Raw genomic sequence first — 18566 nt, forward strand, 5'->3', positions numbered from 1 at the left:
TTTGAGAGAAAAATAATATAGTACCTCTGTGGTGAAATATAAAAATAAATAGATCAAATAAAGCTGATGTATTTAGTTAAATACATCAATTTCATATAACCAACTTTTGCTATATTTTGGTACAAATTAGTAATTTTTATTACTAAAAGGGTCTTTTGTTGGGTATTTTATGCCAAAAAATTCCTCCATTTTTTTTATAAAGACAAGACCTCTCCTACTATTCATGTTTCTAAATACAATATTTTCTTGACAATTTTTTTATCCTTTATTATAAGACTCTTGTTGTATTTTTAATTGTATTAATTATTATTTACTGACTAATTTTTTCTTTAAAATTAAACATATAAAATTAATATCAATTATTAATAAACTTAATATATTTTTATTTGATCAATAAAATTCTATATTTAAAAACAGAGATAAGTAACTTTCTTGACGAAAAATATTTATTCCTTAAATATCAATTAATATAAATTTTGAGTAAACCGAAATAAACAGCGTCTTTTTTTATGTAGAAATCTGCGCCTCACATTTCTTTTAAGCCACTTTAATTTTTTCTCCTTCTTTTTGTGTGGTCACTTGATTACTGTTGGTAACAACCGTCTCACATTATATATTGGTCCCAAGTCTTCTTAAAACTTTTTTTTGGGTACAAATTCTTCTGAAACTTTACACTGCCCTTTAAACTAAATATAGATCTTTATTAAAGACTGAAGAAGGTCCTTTGATTTTTAAAGATATTGGTCCAACACAAATTACCTATTTTGGCTAAGCTGTATATATATATACATATATAGTTTATCTACTTTTTACATTTTTGTATAATTGCATTTTTTGCATTTTGGTTCTATGATCCGAGGGACGAAGAGGCCGATCCAATTAATTTGGCTAGCAAGTAATTGGTATATTTGGTCGAAAATAATATTTTGTTCAATGGGAAGGTTGCGAATAGTTTCGAGGTGATTGATCAAATTAGGGAAATGTTATGGTTTATCAATAGCGATGATGGAAGAAATAAAAATTTAGTATTCTCGGATTGACTCAATAATCCAACTACTTCTATTCAATATGCGTAGAAACTGATTTGTTATGGGTTTTTGGATACTCCTTGTATTCAATTTTAATTTTTTTTTCTTATAAAATAGAAATTACCCTAACCTTTATTGAGGTACATGAAAGATGAAAAATAACATTGATTTGGTAAATAAAAAAATATACATTAGCTTATGGCTAATTAAAAAAAGTATTTTCTCTATACTAAAATAATTGAATTATTTAATTATTTCACCTATATTAAAAAAAAATATAAACAAAAAAGGATTTACTTATATTATCAAATTATCTTTGTTATATATTAGAGTATTGCTAAATGTCATAAATGTATAGTAAAAATTTTATATTAGAAATGATATAAATAATATTAATTAAATAGTATAATTAAAATTAAGTGCATTGAAAATTTATAGGATCAAATATTTTTAGACAAATTTATTTTATAAATAAATTAATTATTTTAAAACGGATAGAATATTAAGTTATCTCTATACATACACAATATATATATGTTGACGTATTTTTCAAAAATTGATTTCTTTGTGTTAATTTTTTTGTTATAATTAAGAAAATTAAATAAAAAAGAGCATATATATATATATATATATATATGGGTCTTTCAACCGATATATAGTTTTAAGGATAATAAAAAAAATATAGAGATTTAGATTTTATACCGTTTAATATATTACATTTTTTTTTTACTTTTGTGAGAGATGATTGATTTTTCTAAAATTGTGAAGAGACAAAGCATGAACAAAAAAGTGAGAGTATCAAATTTGTGTGTTAATCTAAGGACTGCACCGAATTCAAGTGTAGTGAATTCAGATATTAAAAGAAGACATATGAATTGTGAAGCTAATTATCAAGTAGCAAATATATATAGCCCCTTACTAATTAAATTTGGTATGAATTTGTATAATTCTTTCAAAACCTTTTCTTTTTTCTATATTCCTTTAACTCCTAGATAGAGTAGGGATTTTATTTTTCATATGTTTTTTTTGTTGAATGCCACAATGATAAAAAAAAAAAAAATCAAGTTATTATCCGATTTAAAAATGTCTCTTTTATTCGATGTGAAATGTCTTTTACATAGTAGTGGAGATTAACTTTTCATTTTTTTGATTGGGCTGTTAATCCTAGGGCTGTTTTCAGTTATTGTGAATGTAGCTTACTTGTATGATAAGTTGAAATATCTTATACCCTTATTAATAAAGAAAAATTGCTTATAAAAAAATAACACTTCCCTTGGGACCGTTTCTTATCGAATACGTATTAGAGAAAATTATACTCTCCTCTCTTGAAAGATATGATAGAATTATACTCCCCTCCCCAACTAATGTTAAAATCTACATTTAATACCCTTTTTTTGATAAACATTAGTACATTCTAATATGATTAAACTTCTAATGCATTGTTTCTCTCTCTCTCTCTCTCTATCTTTTATTCACAATATCCTTAGCATATATATATATACCATAATATTATAGACTATAAAGCAATAAAAGATAAAAATAAAATCTTGGGCAAATATCTAAAGCCGATAATAAAAACTTTTTACAATTGAATTTTATATTCTAAAATATCAAAATTAATTACAAAATATTCAAAATTAATTTTGATTTACAATGGAAATTATTAAGAAATTAATTTTTCTTAAGTTGTGACTTAAATTCAGTTGCTATATATATCTTAAGAAATATTATTTTATGTTAAAATAAAATGAATTAAAGTGTAATGCGTATTTAATTCTTGTGGGAAAATAGTCTAATTTGTATGAAATATGATAAAAAGAGTACTGTATCTTGGTGGAATTTTCAAAATTAGGTTGAAGGGATGATATTAAAATGAAAATCTGGTCCACGTTTTTATAAATTTGATTAATGGGAGTAATGGTTGATAATATCTTCTACTTAACTATAAAAAAATCACGTACAAAATCATAATGCATGCATACTACTTTTCAACAAAGCCACACATTTGTGGTAATGAATTAGATGATGTAATTGATCGACGGAACGCTCGGAGACAAATACGAAATTACCGCTTTCGTTTTCTGCATGATGCTGGCACTGACCACCCCACATGTTCACAACCCAAACTCTCTATTTAATCTGTCTACAATAATATCAACAAGTTCGATCTTCACTGTTGTTCGAGAGTGATATATGTTTGCTTCCTATCATATTCATATGGATGGAATTCAAAAACAAAACTTCATAACTAATGTAATAAGAAAATTCGAGCTTCTACGGTCCATTCGTTTATTTTTTAAGTCAAATTTTTTTAAAGTTTTTTTTTTTGGAAACTAACATATTTGTTTAAATAAGACTTGTTTTTTTTTTTTTAATAATCATATTTTCTGCATTATTTATATGTATTTAACTGTAATATTTACAATAAATTCAAAAATATAATTAAAAAGTGATTTTAAGAGGCACAAAAAGTTAGTTAGTGTTTTTTTAATCCATTCTAATTTTCTTTCAGAAAAAAAAATTAAAAATGTTTTAATTGGTTTTTAAGGAAAATGACAGGAAGAAAAAACGGATGGGACCATAGAAATTTCCTAAGAAAAAAATTTAGATGTAAAACGTGATAGTATGAGACTTGTTTAAGTTTTTAGATCTACTTTTTCCTCCATCTGCCTAATGTCAAAAGTTATATTTAATATTTATAATTGAGAGAAATTTATCACTCTATAACTGTCGATTTTATTGAATTTAAATATAAAAATGTGATATTAAAATCTAGTGACGGAGTTAGCCTAATTTATATAAGAAGGTCAAAGATATAAAAAAAAAATTGACAACAGCTATTTTTAAAATAATTTCAGCACGCTTATATATTATTGAAATATATAATAACTAATAATTTTTTTTAATATAAATAATTAAACTATTTGTAAAAAAATCATCATCAATTTAATTTATAAGTCGTGTCTTGATAAATAAATTTGCTAAAAAAATATTTTTATTTAAAGTTATGGATATTAAAAGTGTCGAAAGAATACGAATAGATATATCAATTAAGATAATTTTTTTGACTATTTAATTTCTCTTAATTTTCTACTCATAAAATTATCTTATTTAAAAAAATAAAAAATATTTTTTTATAGCTGAAGCTACCTAAAGAATATAAGAGACTTTGCCTCCTTCGAAATCTATTAGAAAAAATTTGGGCTACCAATTATCAAGTTACTTGAGCTCTATTCCATATATATGTTCAACCTTAGGCATTAAAGGGTGTATTGAGACTTCCAGAAAGTAAGATATGCCTTTTTTTTTTAACAAGACAAATTAAGATATAACTTGAAATGTATTAGTATATATATACAAATCGCAATTTATTAGTTTGGCTGATAGGTAAATAAAAAATAATCAATAATGGTTAATATTGTATTTGAATTAATCTTCTATTTGTTATTGACTGTACTCATCAACAGATTTTTTTCAATATATGTAACAAAAGTACAAAACTATAAGAGATAATCTAACGCATTAGTCATTACATAAAAAATTCTTTACGATCGAATAAACCACTTGAATTGAACGACTTACCATAAACAGTTAAAAAAAAATAAAATAAAAGCCGCACGCATTTAAAATTTACTTTATAAAAAAGGTGGTATAATAAAAACAGCGAGTTTCATAGGCTAATTTATTACGAATTAATTACCATACTTAAATAGCTTCATCAACCAATTTTGAATTATGCAATCCCCATCCGTATAACAAGCTAACAACCGATGGAGCGACTCAATTTCGAATGACTCCACCTAGCTAGCTCATAATGGCATCACAATTCACGAATCAAAGTCATATCACTTTCCATCCATTTTAACTAAGTTCGTTGACATGCATATTGACAAAGAAAATCGACAAACAACTATAGAAAAAAAATCTAGTAGTAGTTGTGGTCTATATTTTTTATCAATTCAAAAAATTAATTCTCTTATTTTAAAATTCAACAATATAAATATATTAATTATTTATATATTATTAATTAAATTATAAAAATAAATAATTTCATAATTTAAAATAGTATTTATAGAAAATTTTATAATATTAATTTGATAAAGTAAATTATTTAAAAATATATAAAAGTAAAAAAAGAGATCGAACGAGTGCGCAAGAAAGTTGAGCAGAAACATTAATTTCGTAGGTAGTTGTTTAGGTGAAAATGTTTAATGTAGTTTGTTGTAGTACACTAGAGTTAACCTTTTAGTTCGCCGACAATGTACGTACTATCTCATTCTCACTCACTAGCCTCCCCCTCCATTGGAATTATTCTTTTTCTTTTTCTATATATAAAATCTCTGTGTTCTGTTCCTTATGTACTTCTCCATTACAACCAACATGGTTCAATCAAAGAAGTTCAGAGGTGTCAGGCAGCGTCATTGGGGTTCTTGGGTTTCTGAAATTCGTCACCCTCTTTTGTAACTTATTCTTTTTCTACTCACTCACTCACTCACATCAACATATTCAACATTTTTATCTATTTATGTTTCTCACTCTTTTTATTTTATTTCAAATAGGAAGAGAAGGGTGTGGCTAGGAACATTTGAAACTGCAGAGGAAGCAGCTAGAGCATATGATCAAGCTGCAATATTAATGAGTGGAAGAAATGCCAAAACCAATTTCCCAATAACACAAACTCCTCAAGGTGATTCAAACACCACTACTGAAAACAGACCTTCAACATCTAAGGATCTTGAAGAAATTCTTCATGCTAAGCTTAGAAAATGTGGCAAACTACCTTCCCCTTCCATGACTTGTTTGAGGCTTGACACTGAAAACTCTCACATTGGTGTGTGGCAAAAACGTGCTGGTAGGTGTAATTCTGATTCTAATTGGGTTATGACTGTTCAACTTGGAAAAAATAAGACTGTAATTGAAGATAATGGTAGTACTAGTGGTAGTATTGTTGTTCCGACGACGACAACAACGACAACAGAAGAGGAAATTGTAAGAGGAGAGATTGATGAAGAAGATAGAATTGCTCTTCAAATGATAGAAGAACTTCTCAATGACAGGAACTGTGATCCAACTCCTTCATCACTTAATAATAGTACTAAACAAGGGGATGATATTAATACCTTTTTTTTTTGAAAACGTGTATGTTGTTTAATTTCTTTTATATTATGGTTTTCACGTGTTAATTATTAGTATTACATATACTAGTATATCTTTATCAAGGTGTCATTATTTGGGAGAAATGGATGTGTTAGTTGTAGTTGTAGACTACTTGTAATGTAAGTGTGGATTTCTATCATATAATATTATATAAGTATACCATATTTATCAACTTTTTAAACATTTTACTTATTATTCTATATCATTAATTATCAACGTCGTTATGGTGGAGAAAAGGATGTTTAAGTCGTAGACTACATGTGAATTGTCATATGTATGTGATGTTTCTAAACATTACTTTAAGTGTCTTATACATCAAAATTATTTGATGGGCATAATTAGTGTCAAATATGATTGTGACTATAAGAAGTTGCAATTTGCAAATAATGAAAATAATATTCTCGCACGTAAAGATTGAAATCAAATATTTCTTTTTTTGACTTAAGAAATTAAATATTTCTTAAAGCAGTGATATGTGAACAATTTTATGGGAGAGATGGGTATAAAACAAATATACAATTATATATTGGGTATTTAAAAAGGCGATAATTAATTCTATGAAAAGGAGAAGATCAGTATGATGCTAAGAAAAATAATTTAATATAATTATTTGTAATCGATTTAAAGAGAAGACTTGTGTCCTATACAAGAATTTAAAATATCAAGATAAATAAATTAGTTTTTTTTTTTCTTTCTAAAACAATTTATAGTTGAAAGTAATAAAAATTCATTTTTCCCGTCATATCCAAAGCAACTAATGCATTCCACAATTTAAAGAAAACAATATATAGATTAAATGTATTTAATTCATAGTATATCTGAATTTTGATCTGTAGGTATTATATTATTTATAAAATAATAAATTATATTAATTTATTTATAATTTGATGACTTTCCAAACTATTTTAATTTTATTAATTTTGTTATAATAATGATTGGGGAAAAAAGAAGTTTTGCCTTTTTGATTTATGGTTTTTATATAAAATTAATGTTTGCATAGTATAATGCTGCCACATTTCATTTAGCTGTGCAAATGACTTAAGATTTTAATTTTTTTATAGATGATTCAATGAAAATTCCATTTTAATTTTATATATTATAAATTATAGATTGATTAACTAATTGACCAAATAACTACATAAAATATCTATAAATAAGTCAAACTGTTATTGAATAAATCTATAATACGTGAAAAGGCTATTCGAATATATGTTTGATTAATTAGAGTACATGTTTAAACATAAAAAATGGAAACTTTGTCTTTATGTAAATTACTAATTAAAAATGAATAAATAAAATAATTTGTTAACAAAAATCAAGGCAAAATTGAATTGAAGATTGTGGAAAACTTGACATGTGAGGGGTATTATTTGTCTTAAGTTCTATTGTTAATAACGAAAGCAAAGCATTTATTATAAAACTATTTACATTTGTATAGATCGATAAGAAAATAAACGTAGTATAATTCAAGCATATATTTTGTCTAGAATTAAAAAAGAAAATTATTGTTGGACACTATTCCACCCACTTAATATACACTTTGACAATGACAAATAAATAAATAGAGTTAATAATTTTTTCAGTTTTAAGATCAATTTTTTTTTTAAAAAATAAATAAATAAATAGAAGACACTGACAATATATATAAAATAATATACATCCGTCACAACTTCATATAATTAGATAATCGTCGTGGTTAATTGCAAGAACCATTCAATGTAAGGTTGCAGATTGAATCATTAGTGCACTAACTTTACACTCCTTCTTTTTTTTGGACAAATAAAAGCTTTTTCTTTTATCAAGTAAGTTACACGTTCAATTTTTAAACGTTTGATGTTGGGTTCTTGCTGGACGGGTCCAAACCCTTTAGTTTGGGCTATGATATATCTAAGAGAGAATATTTACCTAAGTAAAATAAAGGCCAAGGTCTGGACAATTGGAAAGGACACAGCATAACAAGAAGTTTTGTTGAATATATTTAATTAAAAAACACTGTTTTTTTAGTCAGCACCATGTTCAAGATGTTATAACAAATATAAAAAAATATGATTTTTTTTCCTTCTAATATTTAGAAATATAATATTAGAATAAAACATAAATATTGATTAAAAACAAAAAAGTTATTAACTAATAAATTATAATTCATTATTAACACTCTAATATGTAAAGAGAGAATAAAATGAGTGAATTTTATATATCTATCATATGAATTGAGTGAAAAAAAAAATTTATTTCCTCCGTTATTTGGTTAGATAATAAAGTGAGAAAAACAATAAATTTTTAGTTGAGGAATACATAAAATTGTTAATATAATATCTGTTTTTTTTATCAATATATACATTATCTTTTTAATAAAACGGAAAACATTATAGTGAATCGCGCACAAAGTATAGGAGAAATAATTTTTTTTTTGTACTACATATCAGAAATAGATAACGACCTATAGAATAATGAAAAACATAAATCATTGGTAAACTAACGTATTTTAAAGAAGAAACATTTGACAATGTATATTATAGTCTTAAATAACATTTACAATCGTCAAAGGTTTTTCAATTAAATTCATATGACTACACAACTAAAATTTACAATTAAGAAAAAGTTTCCTCTAACTCAGCATATGCTATTTTCCGATGCGTGGATAGAGGTGCTACAGATAATCTTTACAAGACCAAGTTAGAATAGTCCTAAAAGATTGAGGGTTCTTCTGCTTGGAGTTGCATCCTGGTAAATAACAATTGTCTTCATCGTAGGGTATAATACATGTAAGTACTTTGTCGTATTTGTTTCTCTTAATCAATGTTTTTCTCATGTATATTTAGGGAGTGTTCAAAAGATCGACGGTTTGACTACATAATATATATGTCTAGCTACTAAACAACTTAAAAGATCGATAGTTTGGAGGATGACTATTGTCCTATCAACTTTGTGTCTGCTTTGGATTACTTGTGGGTGGTTAAAAATGAGTTGATTTTCAATAATGTTTTTATCCTGATTGAAGTAATGAATTGTGGACTATTCTCAAGGGTTGGTCGATTGACATAGAATTTGATTATCAAGTTGTTGTGAGTTTAGTTTTGGATCATGTTCTCTTTTGATATGTTTCATACGTAGGAATTGTTGAGTCAGCTAAATGACTATTCAATTTCTCACACTTCTTGTGAGTCAATTACGTGTCAGATGATTTTTTAAGTTTGATCAGCATAAGTTAAATATTGATAGAATTTTTATATATTGTTCTTATTTTTATATATTGTCAAATTGGCCCTTGTATTTTTTTTTTTAAAATTCCATTTAAATCTTCATATTTATTTTAATTTTTTTTAAAATTTAATGTTATTTTGGTCCATTGATACACATAGGAGATAGAGTGACAAATCACTAAGTCACCCACTTAACAACACTAATAAAAAAAATTAATTGTACGTTTGGCTGAGTCAAGAATTAATATAATTTTTTTACTAAATCATGGACTGAAATGACAACGTCATGTTGAGTTAGAGACTAATATGATAGTTTATCCAATAAATAAATTTAAAAAACCTAAATTTGAGTGTTTAATAACTCATTCCCAAATAAAATATAATTATAGTTGTAAGATATGCATCAACTAACCAAAACATTGTAAAATATATGTAAAAACAATCGTATTAATTAGATTTAATTATGCACTTGGTCCTTATAATATGATCATGATCTGATTTTTCTCTCTTAATTTTAATTTTAATTTTAATTTCAATTTGGTGTTTGTAATTCAAGAATTATCTAATTTTAGTCTTTAAAATCATATTTTCATTTTATTTAGATGACGTGATATACTAAATGTGAACCATGAGTTGACATATCATCATGTCATTTAATGTCAATAATCAATGAGTGGTTGTCAAGTAATAGAAATAAAAACAAAAACAAAAATATAATTGTAGAGATCAACAATAAAAAATAAAAAAACTATAAGTTACAATTTATGAAGAAAAAAAAAATTATACATATACATATACTCTTTTAGGGTTTATATTTTTTCTATATATACTCTTTTGCTATAACGATGGTAATCTAGTTGATTTTTTTATATATCTTAATAGTCAATGGTCAATATTTCTACAAAATATTATTTCATTGTAAAGTTATCAACAATTATTATTTCACGTTCCATCAATAACAAAATAAATATAATATATTCTTTAAAAAGTTATATAATGCAGATTCAACAAATTTGAATTTGAGTATTCATTATTAAAGATAATAATTAGTAAAGGGATATAGTATTATAGTACTTTTTTCAAAACAAATTTATATCCTAATAATCTAGTTTTTATTTATTTACGATGGATTGCAAGAACTTTGTTATTGATGATTATTCACAAAGCTTTACAATGAGATAACGTTTTATAGATAGTATTTATAAAAAAAATGTTTTATGGATATTATAGACAAAGACAAAGAAAACAACTTAAAAAATAATTTTTACTATATAAAAAGATTAAAGATAAATAAAAACATAATTATTTTATGACGATGACACACTTACATATATAATAGTTGAAGTTGAAAATTAAATTTAAAAATTTATTTCTTTTCATTTTTCACCCATATATTAATTTATAGTTTTTTATTTTATTTTTTGCTTTTTGTCATTTATTATGTTTTGTCTAATTTTACATTTGTACATGATAACTTTTTATTTGATGTTTGAGGTGACATTGGTGATATAATAACTTAGTCTCACATGACTCTAAAAATTTATATAATATATCATATTATTTATGTTAAATAAAAAATAACAACTAAAACTAAATTATTAAAAATCTCAAATTAAATAGACTAAATCTAAAAATAAATATAAGTAACTAAAACTAAGAAGTAACTATATTGCAAGGGCCAAGAACATAAATTAACCACCCTTTAAATAATATAGTCATCAACTCAAATAACATTATAGTAATATACAGAGTAATACTCTTTGCAATCATCATTATCATTCAAATTTTGATTTATCCACTGACAATCAACAATATTTTTTATCCATCAAATGACATAAAATCAGCTAATCGATTATTATTCTGCATAACTACAAATCAATTAATTGCATGACATCCACTTTTTTGTATAGATAAACTCATTCTTTGAAATGAATATTAGCTCATCATATGGAGCTCATGAGAATCACATATCCAAGACACATTCATATTGTGAAGTATTTAATTTAATATTTGAGTAAATAACTATATGATACAAGACTAATAAATATATTGTTATCTAATTTTAATAAAAAGTAACAAATATGTTATAATCTTTTTTCCTTTCTAAATTTTTTTTATAAAATATCTATCCAAACTCTTCTGAAAATTTGTTACAAACAAATAAGTAATTTTAAAATATTGTAACCAAAAAATAGTCATTTCCATTTTAAGAAGAAAATATTTTTGCCTTCTTCAAGAAATGTTTGAGTCATACTACTCACTATTTTATGATCCAAACTTTCATTCAATGCAATAATTTAAAAATTGAGCCGAACATCAAATTAGTAAGAGCTCCAAACTATAGTTCAGTTATTTTAAATTGCTTGAATCAAAATAAAACCACAATCAAATTATTTAAATAATCAAACTATAAATAGTGATGGTCTATAGTTTGATTGATTAAGCGAGGTAAATATTTATAGCATTTTTAATTCCTTTTCACACATCCACTTATAAACTTATAATTGCTATACTAAAATGTTTCCGTAAAAGAAAAAAAATAATTGTTCCAAAAAAATAACATAAAAAATAGTTAATAATTTTAAATAATTTTGTTATTAAATGTAATTTATTTTTTCAGATGGTTTTAAATATTGTAATCCTATTACTTTTCTTTTATAAAGAAACAACTCTTATTCATAATTTTTATAAATTTATTTAATATCTTATTTTTTTATATTTATTTTTATTATTATATCATCAATATACTACATTTATGGTATCAATCTTTTTATTTTTATCTTTTTAAATAAATAAAATAGATGTACGGATATATATCAATCTTGTTACATAAAAAAAAAATCCAAATGTACTAAAAGAATATCCAATGAAAGATGCTGAATTTAACATAGGCAGAGGCAGTAGCTAAGGGCAGGTAGGTAGTGAGCTGTGAACGGGCTATATTTATTTATGATAAACTTTCAATTTGATTTTGCAATGCAAGTAGCATTCCGCAGATTATTTTCCTTTCTTTTTCGTTTTTTATCTTATCCTGACACATGTCGTGGTCGCAACTATGGATATTCCCAATTATACTATGTCTCCTCATTATTTAATTCATTTATAATTACATCACATTATATTAATTATTAATTATTAATTAATTAACTAAACTCCCCCTCTTTTTATAAACTAGTTTGAAGCCGTGCCATAAAATTTATTTTGTATATTAGATACATTTTACTATTATTGGAACTACATATAAAGTTCTATTCATAATTGATTGACATGAGATGACATCAATTTTTTATACTATAGAACTTTACAGTATTTATTAAAATGAATCATGTAAATTAAGTGTGATTCAGTTGATTGCATAATCCACCAACAATAAAAATTGAGTAAGCACATTCCTAATCCACCAACAATAACCAAATCAATTACCAAGCAAATAGAAAATTAAGGAGGATAGATAAAATAATATGCACACTAAAATAGCAATAAACAAACAGTAGATGAAGTAAACATTCCAACTTTGAATAGTAAAAGCATACAAATGCATCATAAAATGAGAAGAAGATAAAATCTCTTCAATTTCAAATATTAGTATTAAATAAAATTAGCACCACTTGTCCTACCGAAACTTCTCCTTAAAACTCAAATTATTTTCAATAAGTACTTGCACTTATTAGAAACATGGGATAGGAAAATAAAACTTATCAACTTTGAAAATATAGAGGTTTGTAAAAAAAAATTGAAAATGTAGAAACAATAAAAATTGCAAAAGTTGTCGAGAATTTTAAATTGAGAAAAAAACATCAAGTTAAATAAAATTCAAAATTAATTAAAAAAAATAGTTAATAAGTAAAAAAAGGTTAAAAGAGATTATGCAACACTAATTGTTTTGTGTGGTTCCTAGATTTTATCTATTCAAACAAAAAAGTGTGTTTACTTTTTTAATTCTTCTAATAATTAATTAACTAATAATTTTCATTTTAAGAAGACTATTAAAAAAGAAAGCTTTGAATAGATGAAAATGTAAAAAACAAAAAATTAAATAAAATAAAGAAAGAATAATACATAGTTTCTACTAATAAAAAGATTAATTTAGCTTACACACTCTTATTAAGGGACAAATCGCACACTTGCCATAATATAAATATTGCTTTATTTTAATGTATATATGTTCTTAAAATGACTTTTGTATTTGAATGTTTTAAATTTGACTATTCATATTTTAAAATAAACTATTAGAATTAATGAGATGTATGTTTGAAAAAAATAATAATAAATGTACTTGATAAATTGAATAAATGCTTATATTTGAAGACAAATTTTCTAAATAATGTTAGTAATTAGAGACAAGGTAATAATTAAAAAGACCTTGTTTTTTATATCACAATTAAACACAACTTGAATTATTTTGTTATTCTCTCTTAAAAATAACATATGCTACCATTTTTTTTTTAAATAAATAAATTAGTTTCAGATGATAACTTATTTCAGTAAGAAGGTGATTTTTTTGTTTATTTATTTTTTATTTGCTATAAGCCTATAAATTAATTTTTTTTCTCTCTTTTATTTTTTTATATTTTTAGACTATAACTGGATTATTTGCTAATTATATATAGAGTACTTATTTAAGAATTTTTATGATTTTTTTATAAAAAGTAGTTTTCATTATTTTATAATAAAATAGATCTAAATAAACTAAATTTATAACTATTTTATAATATAGAAGATATCATTTTGATCAAAAAAGGAAACACTCATTAATTACGTTTATTATACTGAAGAAAAGATTGACTGTTTTTTATACTGTTAGTATTTTTAATGAAAGTGATGTAACTGTCATTTATTTATCTCAACCTTGACTCATTTGAACTATTGTCCAACAAAATTCTACCTGTGTTAGATCTCTTAATTTTTTTTTATATAAAATACTCTTTGAATTTTTAAACATATTAACTATTTCTTAGCAATATATATCTAATTAATTAAAGTTTATTAACTACTTGATTTTAATTATTTAATTATAAAAATATTTTATTTTTATTCATGAGTGATAATTATAAGAGATTAAAGATAATAAATTCTTTTACACTAATAATCAATCATAGTTTGTCAATACAAATAATTTAATTAAAAAAATTAGTATAAATAATTTCATTTTGACCGTACATAGTCGTTAATATCTTATTTAGAAACGTTAAAACCATGTTGTACGGGGATAAATATATATATTAAGGTATATTTTGACATTTGATTATTGTATGTGAAAAAATACTAGTACTAAAAAGGATTAAGCTTTGTTAAAAAAAGAAACGAAAGTGCAAGAAGGCATGGGATATTTGAAATCGAATTAGATATAATTTAATAATTAAAAATCAAAATGCAAAACAAGCACCACTCCTCACTCATTGGTGTGCACAGCCACAGAGGATGAGAGAAGAGGTATAAAACCCAAAATATACTCTAATTAAGGATATTCCAACAATACCCTCCGAATATTCCCTCTTAACGGTTACTATATTACACTCTTCTCTCTCTTTCGCATTTCTTCCTCCCCAAACACGCGCACTTTCTCACCTTTCTCTCTTCTCCGTTTTTCTAACAACACATTGAAATTATAATTTTTATTTCATTATTTTTTATATATACACAATTTTGTTTCTCTGAAAATCCAAAACCATGAAATTCGGGAAAAGCCTCAGCAGCCAGATCGAAAAAACTCTACCTGAATGGCGCGACAAGTTCCTCTCATACAAGGAACTCAAGAAGAAGCTCAAGAACTTAGAGCCTTCCGTCGCCGGAGAAGACCGTCCGGCCAAACGTCCTAGGGTTGATTCCGGCACCGGCGATTCTGTTGCCGACGCCGGAGAAATGTCGAAGGAGGAGAGCGGCTTCAGGAACTTGTTGGAGAATGAACTCGAGAAATTCAATAACTTCTTCGTTGAGAAGGAGGAAGAGTACATTATCAGGCTCAAGGTATTTTCACCAATTCATCATTTTTTTCATTTAATCGGTTATAGGTTTACTCCAATTCAATTCGTGAATTTTCGTACTCTCTTGATATTTTATTTTATTTTTTCATGATGAAATGAAAATACTAAATACGAGTTGTTTGATTATTATTTTTATTTATTTTAATTAGGTAATCTTATTTTCATTTTTAAACTTTCGCACATCATATAAAATATGGAAATAAAAAAACAAAGTAAGGTAAAATCGTATTTATTATCTTTGAAGTATTAATTATAATTATAAACAGAAGAACTTATAATTTCATTCTTAGGTGAATAAATATAAGTTTCTGTTATTATATATTCTTATAGTCTTAATTTTTTATACTTATCTAAATTATGGAAATTAATTTTAATTAGCGAAAAAATGGTAGACTCATAAATTATGAATATAAATGACGAATCTTTGATGTGAGCCGAAAAAAATATTCGGCTTCCACTATGTAATGTAATATGGTAAAGGAAAGATTCTTAGTACAATTCGGCAATGTTATTGCTTTTGTTCTCTTGAAGATAAGTATGCGTTATTTTTGAGCTATTTGAATATTTATGGTTGAGATTAATATGTAGGAGTTGCAAGATAGGGTGGCCAAAGTGAAGGATTATAGTGAAGAGATGATGAAAATTCGCAAGGAAATTGTGGATTTCCACGGAGAGATGGTCTTGTTGGAGAACTACAGTGCCCTCAATTACACAGGTACTTTCTTAACCTTCAATACAAGTTGTTTATCTTACATTAACTTGTTTTTATTACATGGACTTGTTTTTCTTTGTTGATAGTAAAATATAACCAAATTTGCAACCTGTAATATGTTAAAACATGGGTCCAAGTCCCTTTCAGAATTATACAGCACTTTCGGAATAAAATGGAAAAGTCAAAAGTAAATAGACGGAATAGGATTCATTTCCAATCCAAATTGTCCATTGGTTGGTTCTGAGAGTTCTTCTAGACAAGTTGGTAGGACCAAACAAAGCATATGCTTTTTTTTTTTGGAACAAAGAATCTACTTTGGACATATTCATGTTTTTGAAATTTAACATTCTGCTCTTTTTGATTCCTCTACAAGGCTTCTTGTTCTTCTATCTACTTGGTAAAGCCAATCCAAGAATAGTTTGTCCTCAATTTCAATATTATGATGCCGATCTTCATAAATGTTCCTCTTCAGTCTTCAGAGTATACAAAAGTCACATCATCCTAAAGCTTCACTTCTTTTACTTGTTAACTGGTTTGAAAATGTTACAAAAGCACATGGAATGAAATATAAGTATGGTCTTGCTTATGAGTGTTCTAAGAGGATTGTCAAAGAGCATCTAATATAAGTAAATTATTATTTAAAAAAGCAAGTATTAACCTATTTATGGTATTGTCGATATGATAAACGTGTTCCTTAATTTTCATAAAACTTTTTCCTTGCGTTTCCTTAGCCAGCACATTTTACCATTCTCCCATAAAGAACATGTAGTTTTCAGGCTGATTTGTTATGATTATCCTATAAACCACTGCCAATTGAAAACTGTAGGTTTAGATCAATTGGTTTTGTAGAGAGACACTGCTGTAATTTGCCTTAACTTGGTCATCTTTGAACATCAAATAAGAATGCCTTTTAGCGTTTTCTTCTTTTTTTGATCGACCACATCATATATCTAACTGTTGCCTCAACTTTCTTTCCACAGGGCTAGTGAAAATACTTAAAAAGTATGACAAGAGAACTGGTGCTCTCATTCGCCTGCCCTTCATTCAGAAGGTCTTGCAACAACCTTTCTTTACCACTGACATGCTCTACAAGCTTGTAAAGGAGTGTGAAATAATGCTGGACCACCTTTTTCCTGTGAATGTTCCTCCAGCTTCTGCTGAGATAACCCCTGAAGCTGAAGGATGTGACCCTTCAACTTCAACCACAACTGAGAGTGATGGTTTGCTGATGCCTAAGGAATTAGCAGAGATTGAGTACATGGAGAGCCTTTATATGAAGAGTACCGTTTCAGCTTTGCATGTTTTGCAGGAAATTAGAAGTGGAAGCTCGACAGTTAGCATGTTTTCGTTGCCACCCTTGCACTTAAGTGGATTGGAAGAAACATGGAAGAAAGTTCCAGTTTTGGAACAAGCAGCCAAGTAAACTGCTGGGTTAAGTTGAGTGCAATGCATGTAGACGGATGGCTATTTTCCCCTTTGTTTTGTCTTCTAGATTGGAATATGGACACCTCTGTTATGCACAGACTTAGATACTAACAGTGATGTAAAATGCTAAATGTAAAGATGGAATTAATTTTATAGAAGTATAGGTTCCATATAATAAAACCTCTGGAATTCAAACAAGTTATGTTTTGACATTTTGCTGATTCTCGGTATTCAATATGTAATCTAATTTATATGTTCTGTATCTGCTTCATACCATAGGATGTATGTATTCGGAAATCATTTTTATAGATAGTTTGCCTCTCCCAACTTTTCTATTTGGCAATAATATAGTACTGCCAAGCTGCACTAAGATTGTGGTTTAGTGAAGAAGTTCAGTGGCGGTAATGGTATAATTAATGGTGATTTAACATGTGGTAGTGTATGCTTAATAAGTCCGTGAAGCCTTAATCATGCGTGTCATGTGATATGAGGAAATTTCAGTGGGTGATTGATGGAGAGCGTGTAAAATTTTGTAAGGGTCACAGGCAACATATCATGTATTGCCCGTTCCTGGTCATCCACAGGCAACATATCATCTAGTATGGTGTGTATTTAATTGTTTATTTGACTATACAACAAAACATTCATGTTTCTTGCGTCTTTGTTCAGAGGTTTGGCTATTGGATAGTTGAAGAAATTTGAAGTGCAACACACAAACAAGGTTTCATGTTATGACATGCTTATGTATCTTGGTAATGTAATTCTTCAGTGAATTTTTGTAACTTTTGTTTGTAATATCAAACATAACAATTAGATTTAGTAGTTTCCCTCCTTCATCCTAGAATATAGCTAGCTAATGCAATAGTTTTTGTCCAAACATCATTTTCTCAACCATTATTTCTTTTAGGCATTTAGCTGCTCTCTAGCGGCATAATACTATAAAATAACTTAGAGCGTGATAGGTTCTCAATTTATGAGTGCGACAATAAGAATTAATGTGAAATTAATCAACAAATAATAGTGTATTTTCTTGATGATAAAAGAGCAAAGGAAACAA

The 18566-nt window shown here is 26.2% G+C and overlaps 2 protein-coding genes across 2 annotated transcripts; both read left to right on the forward strand.

Moving 5' to 3' along the window:
* The first annotated feature begins 5314 nt into the window (after positions 1 to 5314).
* Positions 5315 to 6357, forward strand: LOC101510190 (ethylene-responsive transcription factor WIN1-like). The gene is made up of 2 exons (XM_004508440.4): positions 5315 to 5488; positions 5588 to 6357. Exons 1-2 carry the CDS (start codon positions 5385 to 5387, stop codon positions 6159 to 6161), a joined length of 678 nt encoding a protein of 225 aa, XP_004508497.1. The 5' UTR covers positions 5315 to 5384; the 3' UTR covers positions 6162 to 6357.
* Positions 6358 to 14907: 8550 nt separating this feature from the next.
* On the forward strand, positions 14908 to 17771 carry LOC101510522 (SPX domain-containing protein 1). Its single transcript, XM_004508441.4, has 3 exons — positions 14908 to 15355; positions 15961 to 16087; positions 17065 to 17771. The coding sequence occupies exons 1-3, from the start codon at positions 15059 to 15061 to the stop codon at positions 17505 to 17507; spliced, it is 867 nt and encodes a 288-aa protein (XP_004508498.1). The 5' UTR covers positions 14908 to 15058; the 3' UTR covers positions 17508 to 17771.
* The last annotated feature ends 795 nt before the right edge of the window (positions 17772 to 18566 follow it).

This window comes from Cicer arietinum, chromosome 7, assembly GCF_000331145.2.
Source record: "Cicer arietinum cultivar CDC Frontier isolate Library 1 chromosome 7, Cicar.CDCFrontier_v2.0, whole genome shotgun sequence".
Taxonomy (NCBI): domain Eukaryota; kingdom Viridiplantae; phylum Streptophyta; class Magnoliopsida; order Fabales; family Fabaceae; genus Cicer; species Cicer arietinum.

Coding starts and splice junctions, on each gene's coding strand:
- LOC101510190 (XM_004508440.4), top strand. CDS start 5,385: ATGTACTTCTCCATTACAACCAACATGGTTCAATCAAAGAAGTTCAGA. Junction 5,489..5,587: donor GAAATTCGTCACCCTCTTTT/GTAACTTATTCT, acceptor TATTTCAAATAG/GAAGAGAAGGGTGTGGCTAG.
- LOC101510522 (XM_004508441.4), top strand. CDS start 15,059: ATGAAATTCGGGAAAAGCCTCAGCAGCCAGATCGAAAAAACTCTACCT. Junction 15,356..15,960: donor AGTACATTATCAGGCTCAAG/GTATTTTCACCA, acceptor ATTAATATGTAG/GAGTTGCAAGATAGGGTGGC. Junction 16,088..17,064: donor CAGTGCCCTCAATTACACAG/GTACTTTCTTAA, acceptor TTCTTTCCACAG/GGCTAGTGAAAATACTTAAA.